The sequence below is a fragment of the Ursus maritimus genome, unplaced genomic scaffold, assembly GCF_017311325.1.
Source record: "Ursus maritimus isolate PB19 unplaced genomic scaffold, ASM1731132v1 scaffold_14, whole genome shotgun sequence".
Classification (NCBI taxonomy): Eukaryota; Metazoa; Chordata; class Mammalia; order Carnivora; family Ursidae; genus Ursus; species Ursus maritimus.
This window is the reverse complement of record NW_024423786.1, coordinates 51,149,404-51,170,912: the sequence shown is the minus strand read 5'-3', so window position 1 is coordinate 51,170,912 and position 21,509 is coordinate 51,149,404. Positions and strand designations below refer to the sequence as shown.

The 21,509-nt window shown below is 44.3% G+C and overlaps 1 protein-coding gene across 1 annotated transcript; it reads right to left on the bottom strand.

Annotated features, from left to right (window-relative positions):
• Positions 1–3,115: 3,115 nt before the first annotated feature.
• On the bottom strand, positions 3,116–21,090 carry LOC103676310 (zinc finger protein 558). Its single transcript, XM_008705467.2, has 8 exons — positions 20,743–21,090; positions 19,617–19,705; positions 14,938–15,034; positions 14,320–14,408; positions 13,573–13,699; positions 7,552–7,647; positions 6,797–6,879; positions 3,116–6,298 (listed from the first exon to the last, which is right to left on the bottom strand). Exons 3-8 carry the CDS (start codon positions 14,966–14,968, stop codon positions 5,516–5,518), a joined length of 1,209 nt encoding a protein of 402 aa, XP_008703689.1. The 5' UTR covers positions 14,969–15,034; positions 19,617–19,705; positions 20,743–21,090; the 3' UTR covers positions 3,116–5,515.
• Between the last annotated feature and the right edge of the window lie 419 nt (positions 21,091–21,509).

The window sequence follows — 21,509 nt, the reverse complement described above, 5'->3', positions numbered from 1 at the left end:
CTATCACAGCTTTTTTTTTTTGCTGTTCTTAAAATTCATACAAATAGATTCATATATTTACTCTTTGTGTGGCTTACCTTGCTCAGTATATTCCTACAATAATTTTTAATGAATTTATAATAAAAAATAAAATGTTTCCTATATACCAGAAGTCTCATAAATGCTTTACATAGGTCAGCTAACTGAAACCTTAATACAAATCTACAAAGGAGGCATTCCATTGTTTCTATTTTACAGATGAAGAAATACAACTTTAGGACAAAAAAGTTTGTCACTTGCTTGAGGTAACATCTCTAAAGGAGAGAACCAGGATCGGCAGAAGGAGAGACTGAATTCTGGTAAGTTAAAAATGGGGATAACAGTTGATCCCATGGGAAGTTCTAGAGCCGGGGTGGCCCTTCAGGGGCGTCACAAATTGAGGCAAAGGAATTGGGCCTTTGTACTCCTCATATCAACTAGTTATTGGAACTGGGCTCCCCCTTGAGGGTGGACATAACCTTAGGTTTGGCACTCTCCTTTGGCCCGAGAATTCCTGAGAGAATGGCAGGACGAGCCATTAGAACGCTTGCAGCAGCTGGGGGAATGAGTGACTTAGTCCTGAAAGAATCTGAGAAATACACCACTGTCTCTATCATGGTCCAACACTTAATGCCACTTAGATGCACTTGCTTCTTAAAAGTAAATGCACACAGGATTCTGGTTGGTCCTCTTGCTTGCAGAAACGTTCAAGAGGAAGACTGCTAGAACAAATTATAGACCTCTCTCAACAGCAGCTTTGCATGGTGTTGCAACTGATATATATATATTTTAAAGATTTTATTCATTTGACAGAGAGAGAGAGAGACAAGGAGAGAGGGAACACAAGCGGGGTGAGTGGGAGAGGGAGAAGCAGGCTTCCCGCCGAGCAGGGAGCCCGATGTGGGGCTCGATCCCAGGACTCTGGGATCATGACCTGAGCTGAAGGCAGATGCTTAATGACTGAGCCACCCAGGCGCCCCGCAACTGATATTTTTTAAGAAAAGATTTTATTTGAGAGAGAAAGAAAGAGGAAGAGAGCGAGCAAGAGCAGGGGAGACGCAGAGGGGGAAGGAGAGAGACAGACAGACTCCATGCTGAGTGCAGAACCTGACACGGCGCTTGATCTCACGGCCCTGAGATCATGACCTGAGCTGACTGAGCCACCTAGGTGCCTTGCAACTAATATGTAATCATCACACTTCTACTATCCCGTCCTAGATTCCCTTCACCCTTGACTACCCTCTGCTGGACTAGGTGTTTTACTTGGAGGGGTGATTCAGATCCTCACCCCTGAGGAGTCTGAACACCTGGTCAACATGCCCTTCTCAGGATATGGCTGCTACACTTATCTATCAACAAAATTGGGGAAAGAAACATCCCAAAGGATTGCTTGACTGCCAAGTGTCTTCTCTGCCCTCACTGCACAACGGAAGCACCGCATCCCCCGGCACAGGATTCCCCATGCCAGAAGCCAGGGTGACTTCTTTCCTCCTGTGGTCTCAGAGCAATCATAAAGCTCGGTGGGACCCTTACTTTGCTGACAAAAGTGTTCCCTCTCTGGAAACTAGGGCTTTTAGGTTATTTTTTGTGCTTTCCTCCCAAGAGCCCACAGCCCATCTTATATGAACACTTGTGAAGGCAAGTGTTCTAGACTGCCGGTGGGAGGATCAGTGCTTTGACAACACCCAAGAGAGTATAGTAGCTGACAGAATTCAGGGATATGAACCTTCTACCCGGGTGACTGACAAGCGGAGATTCTGAGAAGCAAAAGGGGTGAATAGTTCTGGATAGCTTCCATTTGCCCCAATGGCCCCACTTTCTCTTCCTTGCTGAACCTAGTAACTTTAACCAATCTGAACTACATCAGTGGGCTTCCTTGCCTTATAGCCTCTGATTGGATTTGGTTGGTGGGGAGCCTGGGTATGAAATCAGAAGGATGAAAGAAGGTGAAGTCTAGCTCTGGCTATTTCTTGCAAAATGTGGGGCTGGATGCTACCCCTGACCTCCCAGCTCCTGGAATGCAGTTCTCTCCTCTCTTGTCTCTGGATTTCGGGAATTGTTCCCTTCTCTTGCCCTTTCGGGCTTAGGGATGTTAATAGAGCCCTGCCCTTACCAGCTACTAGGTACCAACGACTTCTTGTGGTTTTCCTACATCCTGGCCGCTATTCTGACTTTATGAAAATTCTACTCGAATTGTCCTCCTCTTGGCAGTTGTTTCCTGCTGGGACTCGGACTGATGTGCCCACTCCTTCCGAGTATAAGAAAAAGTCCTCATGTGACCCATAAAACCCAGCAAGATCAGGACCCACCACGTCTCTGACCACCTCTTCCACCACACCTTCACTAAATTCCCAACTTGTTCTACTCCAGTCTCATTGGCTGCTATGCTGTGGGGCTTTGCAGGCAAAGACTGCTCTTGCCACACAAATTCATGACTCACTGTCTCAACTCATTAAGGGCTCTGCGCAAGTGTCCCTTAACTAAGAGACGTTCCCTTCCTGCTTCATATACCACGGCAAGATCCCAATCCCCTGTAACTATTTTATAATGCTTTGCTTTTCCGCTCAACACTTACAACAGCACGTTTTGATTTTTCTATAATCTGTCTCTCCCCCACTAAAGTGTAAGAGCTTCAACAGCAAAACTTGAGTCTCATTCACGGCTATAAACACCAGTGTCTTCAACAGTGCCTGGTATACAGACTGTACTCAACAGATAGACTAGAGGTTAGGAGCACAGACTGTGTGGGTTCAAATCTGGGCTCTACCATTTACCAGGAAGCGCGGGCAAGTTACAGGTATGCCATGTTAGTTTTCTCCTCTGTAAAATGGGGATAATAATAGTACATTCTTCCTTAAGCTTATACTGAGTACTCAAGAAGTTAATAGCCATAAGACATTCAGAAGAGTGTCTCATCTACAGGAAGGGCTATGCAAATGTGTAGTCATTTATTAATGTATTGAAATAATTCACTATCAAAAAATGACCCCTACATAAAAAGGAACAATTCACAAGCAAAAAACCTAATCCTGAACGTTATACATCAAAATATATAAAGAAAAACACGACGGAAATGACAAAAAAGTGTTCATCCATATCCATAGCAGAAGACTTTAATACGTATCTATCACTAAATAAATCTGAGGACAAAAATCTGAATGTACATAATACCTGAAAACACAATTAGCTTGAGTTAATGGGCACATACTCTACATCTAAAACTTGGAGAATATACATTATTTTCAAAGAAACATGAAACACTTATAAAATGTGACCAACTAAGAGGTTTACTAGGTAGATACCGCACCCAGTTAGATAAGAGCAGAACACCCCCTCAAAAACAAACCCAAAAAATGACTTTGGCTTCAACCAGTTAGAGGTTACTTTTAATCATATAAGGACAGGCCTGGGAACAAGGAGTCCAGAGCTGATACCGCCAATCAGAGGTTTTGGGGAAGCCCGTATCATTGTGATTTTTTGCCACGCTGTGGTTTTTGTCGTCACGATCAAAATACAGCTCTTCCAACCCCTGGCCTTGAGTCCACTTTCAAGAGAAAGAACGGGTAAGACAAACAGGATAGAGGTGAGGCAAACAAGCCAGATGATGTTCTCCCCAGTGACTTCTACCTACTTCTCATGGTCAGCAGAGTAAACCGACACCCCTCTGGGCTTCAAAGAAGCCTTATAGATCGAGTATTTTCACTCCTGCTCATTGACAACTTGAACAACGACAAAAATATTTTTAAAGTAAGTAAGTAGGGGAGAATGGACGTTGGGAAAGCAGCTAAACAAAATGCCGTTCCGGGGTAGAAAGAGAAAAAAGAATCAGCATCATAAACTCCACTTACCTGACAGAAATGCCATTAAACTAGAAAAAGTATATAGTAAATATAGTCTAATTTCCACTACGATAAACGAATTCACTCAGGAGATATTCAGAAATGCCTTTTTGAATATGCTACGTACTGATATTTTTGAAGAGTAAATTATAGCCAACATATTACATACAAAACTATAACATAACTTAAGGTTTATTTTAGGGTACGGCTATAGACATGTGCTTATACTAAAACAAAAAGACTGAAAACTAACGAACTCGTGGCCCGATCTTAGGATGAGACACTGATAAAGGTAATCCCACACTCAATATTCTTTCTGTTCCCAGTTTATTTTGGGGCCACTCAGTAAAGAGCTGAGGCATCCAGATACTGATTACTTGTCTAGGGTTTGCCTCCAATGTAAGTTCTCACAAATCAACAAAGAATCGCTGAAAGATTTTTCAAAATTAATACACTCACAAGTTTTGCAACCAAACTTCGTATTTTTCCTAATGTAGGAGGTATTATTCAAGGCATTCCCTTGGTCTTTATATTCACAAGTGTCTGCAGTGAATTCTCAGTTTCCTAAGGAATGTGGGAAAATGACTGTCCAGGACTGATGACATTCCACAGGACCTTCTCTCCGGGATAAATCCTCATGCTTCTTAGAAACTGAGAGAACATTCAAGGCCTTCCCACAGTAATTGTGTTCAGAATATCTCCTCGTCTTTTGCTCAGTAACGCGAACACTTGTGCTGAAGGGTTTTCCACATTCTACAAATACTCCTCTGTAGTGATTTCTCACAGGTGCTCTCAGGGATGGGTGTCCCTGAAGGCTTTTGCACTCTGATGCTATGCATAAGGTCTTCTCCTTAGTGTGAACTGTCACACGACTCATGAGGGCTCTCCTACAGCTACTGCATTCCTCAGGTTTCTCCCCATAAGTAATCTTTTGTGCACCTTAGGGTGAGTCCGAGTTGAAAGCTTCCCGCAAAGATCGCACGCATTAATTCTCTCCAGAGTGAATTAACACGAGTTATCGAAGGCTACTTCATAGGGAATAGATTGAAAGAATGAGAGTCTGCTAAAGGCTTTTCTTCACTGATTTCATGGCAAGCTTCTCGGATGGTTCCTTACGATCTGTCTCCTAATATACATACCCTGTGTAGTTTCTTCCCACATTGTGTGAGCAATACAGTCTGGAAGAAGAGACAGTATGTCCTTCTGAGGCTAGGTCGAAAAAGACAACGTGGCTTCTGCGTCAGCTCTCCCATAGACCAGGTGCTCTGGGAGGAGCCTGCTGCTACATCATAAAGACACCCAGCCCTGTGGAGGTGAGGTAACGAAGGTTCCCTGCCAACCACTGGCATGAACCTGCCAGACGTGTGAGTGAGCCATGACGGAAGAAGATTCTTCAGCAGTAAAGACTCAGATGAGAGTTGCTCCAGCTGACATCTTGACCTCACCTCGTGACAGACCCTCAGCCAGAACTACACAGCTAAGCCATTCCCAAATTCCTGACCTACAGAAACTGTGAGATAGTTAATGGGTGTTATCTAAAGCCACTATGTTTTGGAGGGAAATTTGTTATGCAGCAACAGATAACCCATACATCTAGTGAGTTACCATCAGTTGTCTGAGAATTCAGAGATCGATGAATGCCTTCCTGGTTACTGTATTCATATCCACCTATTATGTATTCTCTTGTGCACAGACAGGTAAGAGTTAGTGGTGAAAGATTTTCCACAATGATTACATTCGTAGGGTTTTTCCCCAGTGTGAGTTCTCACATGTTTCTTAACAGCTGAGAGATTATTAAATGCTTTCCCACAGTTACTGCACTCATAGGGTTTCTCCCCAGTATGAATTCTCTTGTGCACAGTAAGAGAAAAGCTACTGCTGAAGGATTTTCCACACTGATTACACTCGTAGGGTTTTTCTCCAGTATGAGTTCTCATATGCTGGGTCAGATATGAGCTCTTCCTAAAGGCCTTCCCACAGTCATGGCACTCATAAGGTTTCTCCCCCGTATGAATACTATTGTGCCCAGTGAGGGAGGATCTCGTGCTGAAGGCCTTGCCACACTGATTACATTCATGGTGATTCTCTCTCGTATGAATTCTCTTGTGGCTTTTGAGGTTACAACTAGTGCGAAAAACATGAAAACACTGATTACATTCATAGGGTTTTTCTCCAGTGTGAATTCTCACGTGCAGTCTAAGGGATGAGGGATCATTGAAGGCTTTCCCGCAGTCATTGCATTCATAGGGCTTCTCCCCATTATGTATTCTCTTATGAATAGTCAGGTAAGATCTACTGCTGAAGGATTTGCCACACTGATTACAGTCATAGGGTTTTTCTCCAGTATGAGTTCTCTGGTGCTGCGTGAGGTTAGATTTTGTGCTGAAGACTTTAAAGCACTGATTACATTCGTTGAGTTTCACTCCAAGATGATTTCTTTCCTGTTGATTAAGACATGAATGGTAACTATAATTTAAAGTAATTTCAATATCCAATGAATTTTATGCATCTGAACTCTCTTTCCCAGGAATTCTGTTATATTGTTACAATTGATGTTTTGGATATTTTCAGTGCTTGCATATGGCTTCTGCTCACTCTGAGCTCTTAGAAGTTAAAAAAGATGGACGCTTTGCCACAAGTCCTTATCATATTCACAGAGCATCTTCTGATAAACTCTGATAGACCACTTTGTATTTCAAGAGCTAATATTGTATGTCACATTTAAGGAAATATTTACTTGTGGAAAGTCCCAGTGAAGAAACAAGTATGGAGCTAACTTATAGTTTTTTCCAAATTCACAACTTTTCACAGTATCTCTCCAGGGACACAATTTCCTGTTGTGTAAATGACTTTCCTTTAATAACTCTGTTCACTTTGAGACTTTTCTAACCTATTCTCCTACTGTGAAAACCAGAAATCAGCCATGTTATTAGTCTTACCGCTTTTATACCGTTGGAATGTTCTTTTCTAAAATCATGCTTCTTAGGAGTTAACCATTTGGCTTTAAGTACAGTCTCCAAATCTGAAAAAAAAAAAAAAAGAAAAGAAAAGAAATTTAAGTTGATGGAGAAAAGAAACAGTAAAGTGCACACGTGAGTAAATGCAGACTCTGAGGGATCAGCATTTTTGAGAAGGTTTGCCATGAAAGGGATAGGAGTATGAAAACTGTAAGCATTTAAAAAATGATTCTAGAAGGATTAAGACTGATCAGAGATTTACAGAAGGGATTATCAGGAATGTAAAGTAGGAAGGAATTGGACAAAGTGCTCATATGAGATTTATTTAAAAAGGAGAACTAGAATAGCATTATATGGTGACAGATGGTAGCTACACTTGTGGTAAACACAGTATAATTTATAAACTTGTCAAATCACTGTATCTTACACCTGAAACTAATATAACATTGTATGTGACTACACTTCAATTAAAAAAAAATAAAGGAAAAGAGATACATCTTTTTTCCTTTCTCTGACTCCAAGGTACGTATGAGGTGTTGAACAGAAAGGTAAAAAGGAAAGAAAGAACGTACACAAGGAAGCTCATACCAAACGTTCTTGACCATATTTGTCAGAGAAAAGGACACTGTACAAACTTCCCTGTTTGACGTTTCCTAAATGTAATACTCCCGTGCCAAATCACTGGCCAGAGCTATTCCTCAAAAAGACTCATATCCACCTGTCTGCCTGCTGCTCACCTGGACAGGTGCCTGGGAGAATTCCTTGCTCCTCTGTTGTCACCTTGTCTTCTTGCTCCAATTGGGAGATCAGATTGGGTTTATCCACATGATACCCTATTCATGGAGAAAAGATACATGATGTTGGGTGACTGTACAGGTGACAAGCAACCCCGTGAAACTGGAGCCAACAATTCTGAAGATGATCAAGTATGACTTTAGCAGCAGTGGAAAACTACACATAAATTGTAATGAATATAGTAACTGCCAAGAAACAAGAATTCAAGCACACTCAATATCCAGGTGACAGGACATAAACAGTCCCAAAGTTCATGTTCGAGTTTACATACACACTTCAGAAACTCTAAAGCTTTTATCCATGGAGAATATAAAGTCAGGGTAAGGAACATCTATTCAGTTGATAGGGAAGGCATCAGACAGAAAGCTCCATGAGGGTGGGGACCACATCTGTCTCATTCATCACTGAATTCCTAAACCCAGCATAGACCCAGGGACACAGAAGTGCTTCAGAAACACTGGTGAGAAGTGACAATACTGAAAACTGAGGGATACTGAACCAAAAGTCCATAACTCTAAAAAACAGTTAATAAAGTGGGGAAAACCATCAGAATCAACTTTTTCAGAAATTTAGAACCTATCAAAAGTTTACAGCAACTTGGAAAATGTTTAATCAAGGACAACAACCAGCTGACATTTTAACTGACCCTTGTCTCACCCTCTATTCCCTGCTTGGCTGTGACCTTGAAGATGACAGCTCACATTCCTAGTGTTAGAGAGAGCAGGATGGACCTTATTCTCAAAGTTCTGTGGTTGTGTGTTTGGATCTTTCTGAAGGTTTGGCTCAAAGGGCTTGCCTTTATTTATCTAATCTCAAACTCTCCAAGGGCTGAGCTGGGTACTCAGTGGACAAGTGCTGAACATATTTAAAGGCAAATATATTAGCCACCATTGCCTGAGGCCTATGAAATAGTACAGGAAAACAAAAGACTAACCAAGAAACTTGGGAGGAAAAGTGTGGGAAAAGGTGTTTTGGGGAATTTAAAAAAATTTCCCTCCTATTTCTTTGAATCTAGAAAGCCAGGATTGGACACATGCTCAGAAACAGCACTACATCCTCGGCTTTGGCTGACCTTCAGGCTCTACACAAGAAGAAAGTGAAGATTATGGCGGAGTTGTAAACTGCTTGCTGACTTTGAAGGTATGTCCCTATACACACATGGAACACATCTGCAGAGACCACAGATTTTTTACTTTTTGTTCCAGGCCTTCAAGAAAATCTCTGACAAACTACTAGCTAAGCATGAAGTTAACATTTCATGGACCACACATGACAAATACAGATATTACAAAATCAGTTCAGAGTTATCATTAAACATACATACAAGTGGCAACAAATTTTGGTGATAGGGAAAAATCTGATTCCAGAATTGCCATACAATAATGTTCCAAATGGCCATTTTTCAACAACAAAATTTTGAGGCAGGCAAAGAAATAAATGCGTGGCCCATTACAGGAAAAAATTTCCTTCCTGAGGAAGCCCAAACATCAGACTTGCTAGTCAAAGAATTTAAATCAACTATTCTGAAGTATGCTCAAAGACCAAAAGAAAACTCTGTATAAATAATAGAGGAAACCATAAGAATGAATTCTCATGAAATAGAACACATGTTAAAGAAAGAGAAACTACAAAAAGAAACTACATAGAAATTTTGGAGTTGAAAAGTACAAAAACTGAAATGAAAAAGTCAGAAGAGGTGTCCAACAGCAGATGTGAACAGGCAGAAGAAAGAATCAATAAGCATGAAGACAGGACAATTTATATTACCTCGTAGGAAGAAGAGAAAGAAAAAAAGAATGAAAAAAATATGAACACAGCCCTAAAGACCTGTGGGATACCACCAAACATACCAACACACACATCATGGGAGTTCCTTAAGTGGAGAAGAGAATGAGGTAGGAAGAATATTTGAAGAAAGAATGGCCAAAAACTTCCAAAAAACTGAAGAAAGACACAAATGTACACAACCAAGAAGCTTAAGAAACCTCAAGTGGGCTAAACTGAGAGACACAGAGGCCACTAGCACATCTATCCTACAAGAAATGCTAATGGGAGACTTTCAGGCTGCAATGAAAGGATAATGGATATTAACTCAAATCCACACAAAGAAATAAAGAACTCAATAAATGCAAATACAGAGGCCAATAATAATGACATTTTTGGTTTGAAATTTTCCTCTTTTTCTTATATGACTTCTAAGAGGAAATGCCTAAACCAATAATTATGAATCTATGTTAATGGGCACACAAGGTATAAAGACGTAATTTGTGACAAAGCAATAAAAGGTGTGTGTGTGCACCTAATCAAAAGCAAAAATTGTGTATGCTATTGAAACAAAGTTGGTATTAAATCAAAATAGATTGCTATAATTTAAAATGTTAATTGTAGTCCCCAGGGCAACCATTAAAAAAAAAATAACTAAAAAACAAAAAGAAATGAGAGCGAATCAAAATGGTCCCCTAGAAAACATCTAACACAAAAATAACAATGAAAGAACTGAGGAACAAAAGTGGTATAAGACATGTAAAAAATAACAAAATGGCCTACGTGGGTCTTTACCAATAATTACCTTAAGTATAAATGGACTAATCCGTCCAATTAAAAGGCAGATTTTGGCAGAATAGATAAGAACTTGTAAGAGACTCAACTGACATCTAAACACACTAAGAGACTGAAAGTCAACAGATGGAAAAATATACTCCATGCAAAGAGCAGCTAAAAGAGAATGTAGCTATGTTAATTTCAGACCAAATAGACTTTAAGACAAAAACTGTTATAAGACACAAAGATATTATTTAATGATAAAAAGGTCAATTCATCCAGAAGATGTAACAATTACAGACCAATAACAACAGAATTCTACAATATTACATTTCAAACTGACAAAACTGAAGGGAGAAAGAAATAGGGAGTTCTACAATAGTTGCAGACTTCAACTCCCCACTTTGAATGACGGGTCGAACGACTAGTTAGGTTAACAAGGAAAAAGAGGACTTAACAATCCTACAAACTAACTAGACCTAACAGACATATATAAAATACTCTCCTCCACAACAGAATACGCCTTCATCTCAAGTGCATATGGAACATTCTCCAGAACAGACAGACCGTATGTTAGGCCAGAAAACAAGTCTGAACAAATTTAAAAACAGTGAACTCATACAAAGTATTTTCTCTGACTATAATAGAAGCAAATAAAAAAATCAGTAACAGAAAGAGGCGTACTGGAAAACTTAATATTGCTCAGGTGACCATACTACCCAAAGCAATCTACAGATTCAGCGCCGGCAGTACCGAAATTCCAACAAATGGAATTATTTGCACAACCGAAAAAAAACCGAGCCTAAAATTCATATGGATTTGCAAAGGATCCCAAATAGACCAAAGAGTCTTGAAAAAGAACAAAATAGGAATACTCACACTTCCTGGCATCAAAACTTACGTCAAAGCCAGAGTAACGGACACATGGCGGTACTGGCACAAGGAGAGACACAGAGATCAACGGCATAGGACAGAGGGAATGTAAATTCATACGTCCGTGGTCAATTTTTGACAAGGGAGTAAAAACAATTCAATGGGGGAAAGAATAGTCTACACGAATGCTGGGCAACTGGGTAAACACATGCAAAAGAATGAAACTGGTACTTTCTCCCAGACATATAGAAAATCAACTGAAAAAGGACCGAAGACTTAACTGCAGAGAAACTAAAAAACATTCTTGGAAGAAAACATAGGGGTAAATGTTCAAAGCCTTGGTGGATCTGGCAATAATTTCTTAGGTATGATACCAAAGGACAAGCAAAAAAAGAAAAAATAGATAAGACTTGATCAAAATTAAAACGTTCTCTGATTTATCTTGTTTAGCACAAAACTCTCTAGCTCCATCCACTCATTGCAAATGGCGAGAGTCATTCTTTTATGGCTGAGTAAAATTCCACTGTGTATATACACACCACATCTTCTTTATCCATTCATCAGGTGATGGACATTGGGTTCTTTCCATAATTTGGCTACTGTTGATAGTGCTGCTATAAACATTGGGGTACACGTGCCCCTCCGAATAAGTTTTTTTGTATCCTTTGGATAAATACTTAGAGGAGTCCAATTGCCTAGCCATAGGTAGTTCTATTTTCAACTTTTTGTGGAAACTCCATTCTGTGTTCCAGAATGGCTGTACCAGTTTGCATTCCCACCAACGGAGCAAGAGGGTTCCCGTTTCTCGGCATCCTCACCAACACCTATTAATTCTTGTGTTGATTTTAGCCATTCTGACAGGTGTGAGGTGATACTTATTGTAGTTTTTTGTATTTCCCTGATGATAAGAAATGGTGAGCATCTTTTCATGTGTCTGTTGGCCATCCAGAGTCTTCTTTGGAAAAACATGATTTCACTCATACGTGGAATTTAAGAAACAAAACAAATGAGCAAACCGGGGCGGGGGAGGGGGGCAGGAAGAGACACGCAAACCAAGAAACAGACTCGTAACTATGGAGAACAAACTGATGGTTACCAGAGGGGAGGTGGATGGAGGGTTGGGTTAAATAGGTGACGGGGGTTAAGGAGTGCACTTGGGATGAGCACTGGGTGATGTGCGGAGGTGCTGAATCACTGCATTGTACTCCCGAAACTCATGTAACACTGTATGTTAGCTAACTGGAATTTTTTTTTTCACTTTAAGTTCCCTTTATTTCGTTATAAGACTTCATTAATTAACTTTTTTCTTTCATTTCAATAACTTTAATGTACCTGTTATATGTTAAGATGCCAAAAATATTTTCAAATTTGAGTTTAGAAGCATCTCTCTTTCCTCTTTTTTATTTTTTTATTTTTTTAATTTTAATGTTTTTTTATTATATCATGTTAGTCACCATACAGTACATCCCTGGTTTCTGATGTAAAGTAACTGGAATTTAAATAAAAACTTAATAAACTTAAAAAAAGTAAAAACCTCTTGTGTGTCAAAGGACACTATCAAGAAAATGAAAATACACCACAAAATGGGAGAAATTATTTCCAAATCAAGGGACCAGTATTCACAATACACAACCAATTTTTATACTCCAAGAATAAAAGATAAACAACCAAATTTCAAACGGGGCCAAGGACTTGAGTAGACACTTCTCCACAGAAGATCGACAGCCAACTAGCATGTGAAAAAGTGCTCAAGGTCATTCGTCACGAGGGAAATGCAACTCAAAACGACGACGTGACGATGCTATCCCACTTCGTAACCATGAGGACGGCTACAACCAGAAAAACCAAAGTTGGGGAAGATGTGGAGAAACTGGACCCCTCACACCTTGGTGCAGCTGCTGTGGAAAATGGTTTGGCAGCTCCTCGAAAAGCTAAACATGGTAACATGTGATTTAGCATTCCACTCCTAGACACATACCCAACAAAAGTGGAAACGTCGTCACAATATGCACGCCAGCACTGCTTGTTTCCAGTCACTGGAAACCCCCCAAATGCTTATCAACCCGTGAATGAATTTTAAAAATGTGGTATATCCGTAAAATGGCATGTAATTCAATCACGACGAGGAATAACGAACCGGCACATGTCACACCATAGCTGGGCCTTTAACCATTATGCTGCCCGAAAGAAGCCAGACAAGAGAGAGCCCATCTTTTAGAATTCCAATGATATGAAACGTTCTCAAAAGGCACAGCCATAGAAACAGAAGGCAAATTAGTGGTTGCCGGCAGGGGGTACGGCTACTGAGCACTCCGGGGGAGAGGCTGAGAGGTGATGAAAATGTTCCCCATTTGGACAGTGTTATGGCTGCAGGACAATGCAATGTATCAAAAGCTGCTGAACTGTAGGCTTTAAAATAGTTACAATGGTGAATTTTACGGTATGTGAATGTCATGTCAATTTCAAAAAAAAAAAAAAAAGGACAAAAGGAAGCCGGCAGTCATGTCACCTGAGTCGTTCCACACATGCAGGGCTGAGGTCGGGCTTACCCAGCGAGGCCAGGTTCCTGCAGTTCTCCCGCATCACGTCTCTGTACAGTGTTCTCTGAGAAGGGTCCAGCAGTGCCCACTCCTCCTGCGTGAACTCCACGGCCACATCCTCGAAGGTCACCAAGTCCTGAGCCGTCACAAGCATCGTGGCTTAGCCAAGGACCACCCCCACCAAGTTGACAGGAGGATGACAGGAGTAGAAACAGGGAACTCCAAGCACAAGATGTACGGGCAGGGTTCTGAGCTCTGCTCTCCACGGCTTCTGGGCTCAGCCTGCAGTGCTCCTCTCCTGTCTACTGACGCCCACTCCCAAGGTTGAATGTACCTCTAACACGTAGGCGAGTCCCTTATTCCAGTGAGACTGTGAAATCCTGCAGTCTTATTTCCCTCAGTCTCAGGGTTAAGCACAGGCCCGGGACATGGCAGATGTCAGAGAAATACTTGGTAAACGAATGAGTGACTTCCCCACAGCCATCAATTACTTGAGTCTAGGACACTTGAGCTTAGCTTCCCCTTAAACTCTCAGTGGAACATGACGTAGCCAGGGACCCTGGAGGAAGCTCTGCCATGTAGAAAATGCTGACAAACACTGACGCTGGCTGGGCAGCCCCTCACCCCCTATCAGGTGCCCGGAGACCCTGCGCTCTGAGACCTGGTTTGGCTGTGGGGCTCCAGGGCACTGAAAGATAATGAATCCAATTGCTGATCAAAGGAATCATGATTTGGAAAAAGGAGTATCTGACTCACCGGTAACCAGCTTGTCAGGAAGCCATGAACCAACCCTTCCTCCTCTGGGCAGCCTTTTTGTGGAGAGGCTGAGTACAGGGAAGGTCGAGCTACAGGAGAAGAAACGAGTCAGAGGAGTCCAGGACTGCTCTATATTCTAGCACTCGCCAGTCTGGAGGCTTCCCCGCCTACCTGTAATTGACCACACCCCAACACACACACACACATGAGCGTACACACACACACACACACACACACACACACACACACGCAGCTTTCACAGGACACCAGACCAGAGCCCTGTCTCACCAAGGCCAAGCCCTTACTGCACTGGAGGAAAAGATTATAATTTCCATTTCACGGATGAGGAAATTGAAATTCAAGGGGCAGCACTGTTATTTTATCAAGCTCACAGAAAGAATTGGAGGTGTAATTCAAAGGCTCTCCCATATTCACCATACAGATGACACCTCCACAGACACTTAAACCACCAACACCCCAAATCCCAAAAACCACATGGGGTCCCAGTGACCCCCGGGCGTCCAGGGCTCTTCTCCCACCTCAGTGCTCAGCCCTTCCTTTCCTGCTCTGTGGTGCAGGGGACTTTAACGCTTGGACCCTGAGGGCCCTCCAGCTTACCGCAAGTGGGGGACAGAACCATGGCCGCCATCCTATGACTCAGACAGAGAACCCGGATGCTCCTCCTCTCGTCCCCACAGTGCACGCAGGCCAGGCTCTGGAAGAAACAGGAAAACAGTAAGTTTCACAGCCTCTCTCCCTCTCCCTGTCTTAGCCCACCGTGTCCTCCTTCAAAATGCAAGTGGGGTCTCCAATCCTGGGTCTTTACTTTGCTTAGGAGGTGATGAACACAGGGCATGTGAGGACAAAACTTGTCCTTTTCTGTCCTAACTGGGACGACCAGCACATGGCTGCGCCCGCCCCATTTATTTATTTATTTTTTTAAAGATTTTGTTTATTTATTTGACAGAGACAGCCAGCGAGAGAGGGAACGCAAGCAGAGGGAGTGGGAGAGGAAGAAGCAGGCTCCTAACGGAGAAGCCCGATGTGGGGCTCGATCCCAGAACGCTGGGATCACGCCCTGATCCGAAGGCAGATGCTTAACGACTACGCCACCCAGGTGCCCCAGCGCCACCCCCATTTACATCCTCAGCTTCACCCCTGTGCCCTGTGTCTCAGGGCACATTCTTCCCATCCAAGCGGTTGTCACATACACATTCCCAGCCACGACCCTTTACCAACTGGACACGCTGGCACCTGCCTCCCACTGGACTTTCAACGTCTAGTCCTACTGCCCTTGGATGATGTCAGAGGGTGTGAGGATGACCCTCACTGTGTTATGAGTTTGTCCCCATCCACGTTGGCCGAACCTTCCATCGGCACCACCCCAGGTCATCACCTGACCCTGTTCTACCATCTAGAACAACAGCTCAGAAATGTCTCTCTGAACGCAGCCTCCCAAACCTCATCCTTATTCATCATAACAGAGATGCACACTGCAGCCACACTGACTCCATTTTTTTTAATCTGTCGGATCAACAAGGACCCGGTGGACCACATCTCGTCTTGGCAAGCCTGTCTGGAAAGGCACGCTCACGCACTGCTGGGCATAGTTCATTTCTATGGAAGGAAAATTGCCAATTTCAAGCAAAATGCAGCAACATTTACGCCCTCCCTGCCAATCGCGCTTCTAGGGACCTACCTTGAGCACACACAAATAGTAAAGGACAAGGGCGCGATGAGTCGCCTCGGCCTTATTTGGAATATCAAAGCACTGGAAACAATACAGTTGATCATCAGTAGGGAGTCAGCTCAGTAAAGTTACGGCACAGCCACAGAATGAAGAAACTCGCAGCCAAAAAAACAGACGATCTCTAGGTACTGATAGAGATTCTGATCGCCAATACATTTAAATGAAAACAAAATGAAGGTTCAAAGCAGTGTCTATGGGATGCTTCTTTTATAAAAAGGGAATGCGTGCCTCCTTTCCCTGGAGCTGGGAATCAAATGTAACTCCACTGAACCAGCTCCTTGAGGTGTCTATGTGTGCCCTCCCGGCACCAAGAGATAAAAGCAATAAAGGGTGTGAGTGTGAGCAGAGAGGGGAATGTGGGACGCTGAGAGTTTGGCCAGGCGGACAGAAAGAGTTCAGAGCATCTTTGCCTCCAGGGCCTGTGTGGAGACAGATTAACGCCCCTGCCCCAAAGGGGTCCAGATTCTACTCCTCGGAATCTGTGCATGTGTGAGCTTCCATACACAAGGGATTGTGCAGCTGTGATTAAGGCAAGGCTCCTGAGACGGGAAGAGTATCCAGGATTCTCTGGGTGAGCCCAATGTCATCACAAGAGTCCTTACAAGAGGGAGGTAAGGAGGTCAGGTCAGAGAAGGAGCTGTGGTGATGGAAGCAGGAGAGAGAGAGAGATGAAGATGCTACCCACCGGCTCTGAAGATGGAGGCAGGAACCACAAGCCAAGGCAGGCTGGTGGCCTCTATGAGATGGAAAAGACACGGAAAAGGAGTCTTCCCTAGAACCCCTGGAAGGAATGCAGCCCTGCGGACCACTGAGGATTTCTGCCTTCCAGAATGGCCGGAGAAGAAGTCTGTGTTGCTTTAAGCCACCGAGTCTCTGGCAATTTGTCACAGCAACCACAGAAAAGGAATACCGCCTCTCACATCCAACCTTCCGAGGCCTGGAGTGAGTCCCACAGACCCAGACAACCGCTGTGGAGCCTCCTTCCCTTCTGCAGGTGGGGGATGTCTCCTTTCTCCCCCCACGAGGGACCCAATTTGCAGTTAGGAAGAGCCCAGTCACTGAGCTGAGCAGTGAGAGGGCTGGGATCCAGCCGCTCCTGGAGCCCCCAGAGGAAAAGCAGGCTGAGAAGGTGCCTGGGGGCACTTTCAGGCCGCGAAGACCCCATCGAGGTCTCTGGCAGGTGAAATCTCATAGGCAGGCAGAGGGGTCTGTGCTCAGTTTAGCGAGTCAGTGACTCCTGCACCCGGGTGTACGTCAGTGCTGGACGAAGGGCAGAGAGGATGGGCCACTCTAGACCAGTGCTGCCCAGCAGAACTTTCAGGGATGACAGAGATGTCCTCTAACTCTGCTCTGTCCTACTGGCTGCCACAAGCCACATGAGGCTACTGAGCACTTGAAATGTGGCCAGGAGGACTGAAAAAAAATGAAATTTTGATTGTATTTCTCATTTGTTTCATTGAAATAGCTACAGGAGACCCGTGGCTCCCACAGGAGACAGGGCAGCCATGGACATACTCAGGCCTGACTTCTTCCAGGATGCAGAGGAGGGGGCCTGTGAGTGGCAAAGCAGGATGAAAGTGAGGGCCTGGGTGAGGGGGAGGCCTGCAGGTTCACATGGCCAGGAGCTGGGGGCAGAGGAATGGCCTGGTACCATCTGACAAACACAAGTACGAATGAAAGCATCGTTATATTTTCTCAGTCCTAAACTCCCGGGTCTCCTCTTCCCACTTCTTTTTCATTCCACAACCACCATCTGGGCTTGGAAACCATCATCTTATCCCTAAACTTCCTCCTGCCATCCCCAGTCTTGCCTCTGAAGTCTTCCTTCTGAATCCTGAAGTCCATTTTAATCCACACGTATAGACCAAATGTGAATCATATTCCCTGAGCACTCACATCGCCACCCTGTCTCTCCGCTGGTCCTGGAACAGAGTCCAATCTAAGATCTGACCTGGACTGGCCTGCCCTGCCCTGTGCTCCCCACTCTGCTGTCTCAGCTCAGCCATTCCTGTCTTCCCAGCTCATGGAGCACACACAGCTCTCTCCTGCTTCAGGGATTGTCTTCATGCAGCTCCCTTGGCCTGAAATGCTCTCTTGAAAATACTCCCACACCCTTGCTCCAGCAACTCTACAGCTACTAAATCTGACCCCAACCTCAGCTCTTAAGGTAAATATCAGCCCTTCTCAAAAAGGCTTCCCTGTTCCCTCAACTGAGTTCTCTGTGCCAAGCTCCCACATCACTCCTGTCATTAGTTGTTTAAAATCATAATTCCCGGGCGCCTGGGTGGCTTAGTTGGTTAACCGTCTGTCTTCGGCTCAGGTCATGATCCTGGAGTCCCAGGATCGAGTCCCGCATCGGGGGGGGTGTGTGTGTCCCTGCTCAGTGGGGAGTCTGCTTCTCCCTCTGCCCCCCACCCTGCTTGTGTTCTCTCTCTCTCAAATAAATAAATAAAATCTTAAAAAAAAAAATAAAATCGCAATTCCCTATTAGAATTTAAGTTCCATGGAGGCAGAACAAGGTCTGTTTGGCCCAGGGCCTGGCTCAGAGACGATGAGCCATCCTGGTTTGAACACTAAATGTCCCGTGTCCTGGTAAACCAACCTCTCAGTCTCAAATAAACAAGGAGGGTAGGTCACCATAAACTGTGCACTCAAAGAACAGCTATTGCATGACAAATAAACATTCCCCTCCAAAACATTACAGGAAAGTGAGAATGAAAAAGGGACACACAGGCACACATACGTGTAATTAGTAAAACCCAACAATTAAATAGAAACTGACTTAACAGGATCCTCTCTAATGTGAGTCACCAGATCATTACTTCAGAAAAGTTTTAAGAAATAAAGTTAATTCCTGCCAGAAGACAAGGTAGAGAGGACAATCTCTGTGGAAACAAGTGTCCTACTTTCCACATACAAGTTGTTGGATATTCCTCTAAATAATTTTAAATCTCATTAAGAAAAAAAATCCACTTCTTCAAAATGCATCTGGTTGCTGGTCAATTCAATTTTAAATTTCTGTTACTAAAAGAAAGAAGTTCAAAGCATTTTTTCCCCCAGATGTCCCTTTATTGTGAAACTCTGAAGAGGATTTATAGGGCTTTAGAAGTAAAATTGAATGGGCCTGAGGAATGCTGCTGAGGAGTCCTGCTAATCTTTACTGGGATGACTTGTAATACTACATATACATGTAAAAACTTCACATAGTTATGCTTATATATAAAGTCCTGAAATTTTTAGTATTATGGAATACAAGAAAATCTGTATTTCTCTACCGTTACACACATTTAGTGATTTACGTATTTGTTTAATGTGTACTTGTTTGCACATAACTGTATTTATTGCCTATTTCCACACATATAATGACACTCACCTTAGTATCTTTCCTTTGAACATAATCCATCAAACATACAAATAATTTTTCTTAAGATACCCTCACTCTTAGCGGCTCTTTGTGTTTATAGCCTGAGCACAGGAAAGCTGATTAACAGCTCCTCTGCACAGTGGAGGCTGCTGGAACCTGTTACAAGTTCCTCACGGTCCTCACCTGGTCACACAAATCCACGGATCAGTGAGGCTGGTGGACGCTGAGGCTGGTTTTAACGCAAACTTGAGCTCAAGAGATGCTTTTCTTGTCTGGGAAAAAAAAAAAGGCACAAAGATTGTTTTTGAGGCCTTTTTATAGACAGTAATAGTTCTTGGATAAGTAGACCACCCATCCGTCTTTCTTGTGTTCTTTTCCATTTAATTACAGTGTAAATGTTGGTGGTGACTGGATTTACCTGATTCCCATCCAGCCATCTGCACCCCAAGTGGGAGAAAGCAGTGTCATGCTGTGTGTGAATTTGACTTGCTCAACTCATCTGGCTGGATAAAGATTTTATGGCGACTACATACGCTTTATTTTTTTTAAATTTTTAAAAAAATATCTATCTATTTATTTATTTATTTGAGAGAGAGAGAGAGAGAGAGAGAGCGAGCGCGAGAGGGGGCTGGGGGAGGAGGAGGAGAAGGGGACAGAAAGAATCTCAGGTAGACTCCATGCTGAGCAAGGAGCCTGAGGGTGGCTGGATCCCAGGACCCTGAGATCATGACCTGAGCAGAAACTAAGAGTCGGATGCTTAACCCACTGAGCCACCCAGGCGCCCGCTGACTCCAGACACTTTGAAAACGGCTTGTCACTTCGGGGGCGGATAAGTGACTCAGCTGACTTTGAAACAATTTCCACGGCTGACTCAGGACTTCAGAGGTTTTGGGGCCCTGCAGCAGTTTTTCCCGACCCCACACTATTGATAATGCATCGCTGTGGGGGGCCGTTGCTGAGCCGCATCTCTGGCCTCTACCCGCTAGATGCTAGTTGCGCCTACCCACACCCCCATTTGTACAACCAAAACAATGCCTCCAGGCATTGCTCAAAGTCTGGGGGGGGGGCAAAATCACCCCTCAGAGTTGGGGGGCGGCGGCGTCCGGAGTTGAAACAGCAGCTTGGGACGGACCTGAGGAAACAGTCCAGGGGAGGAAACGGGGCTCCGGTTGGGGGACGGAGGGACGCGGGGACGCCAGAGCCCGAGACGGGAATGTCCGCCGCCCCTGTCCCTCCCTGGGCGCCTACCGGAAGCCCCGGACTGCCCGCCGCGCACCGAGTCCGGCCCTCGCCCCGAGGCCAAACATACCACGTGAAACCGGTCCCGCGCGGAGAAAATCGCACACCCCACGCAGCAAGCCACCCGAGGTTTCTTCCACGGCACCGCCCCACGCTTCCGCTTCCGGTCTCGGGCTGGCCGCCTCGCGCCCCAGTTCCGGTCTCTGTCGAGCCGCCGTGGAGAGGGACGTTTAGGGTCTCTGGGTTGGGTCGGGCGAGGTCGACCGCCAAGTACCCCTGCCTCGGGGGAGGATTTCTGCTTCAATTAGTGAGGGCCCCACGGCCTCGGGCTGGGTCAGCACCAGGGACGGAGACCAGACCTAGGGGCGGGGCTGTGGGCGGTGCCAGGCATCCGGGCGGAGACGAGGTCTGTGGGTGGGGCTGTGGGCGGGAACAGCGAGACAGCGGGCGGGCAAATTGGCGGAGACAAGATCTGGGGCGTGGAAGTGGGCGGGGTCGTGGCCAAGGGGAAGTATGGTGGGCGGAGACCAATTCCAGGGGCAGGAGTGTGGCTGGAATAGGCTGACGGGCGGGGCGGTGGGAGGAATTCAGCTCCCGGGGCGGGGCTAGAGGCGGGGCTTTATGTGTATCCCTAGACCGCACTAGCAGCAGGTTGCACGAGAAACTTCTTTTTAATAATATTTTTTATGTTAGTCACCATACAGTACATCCCTGGTTTTTGATGTAAAGTTCAATGATTCATTAGTTGCATTTAACACCCAGTGTACCATGCAATACGTGTCCTCCTTATACCCATCACCAGCCTATCAGATTCCCCCATCCCCCCTCCCCTCTGAA

What these genes read in the sequence shown, in the direction of transcription:
- LOC103676310 (XM_008705467.2), bottom strand. Translation starts at nt 14,968, where the DNA reads ATGGCGGCCATGGTTCTGTCCCCCACTTGCG. An exon ending in CAGGAACCTGGCCTCGCTGG is followed by an intron (nt 7,648 to 13,572) that starts GTAAGCCCGACC and finishes CTCCATGAATAG; the next exon opens with GGTATCATGTGGATAAACCC. An exon ending in ATTCCAACGGTATAAAAGCG is followed by an intron (nt 6,299 to 6,796) that starts GTAAGACTAATA and finishes CTTAATCAACAG; the next exon opens with GAAAGAAATCATCTTGGAGT.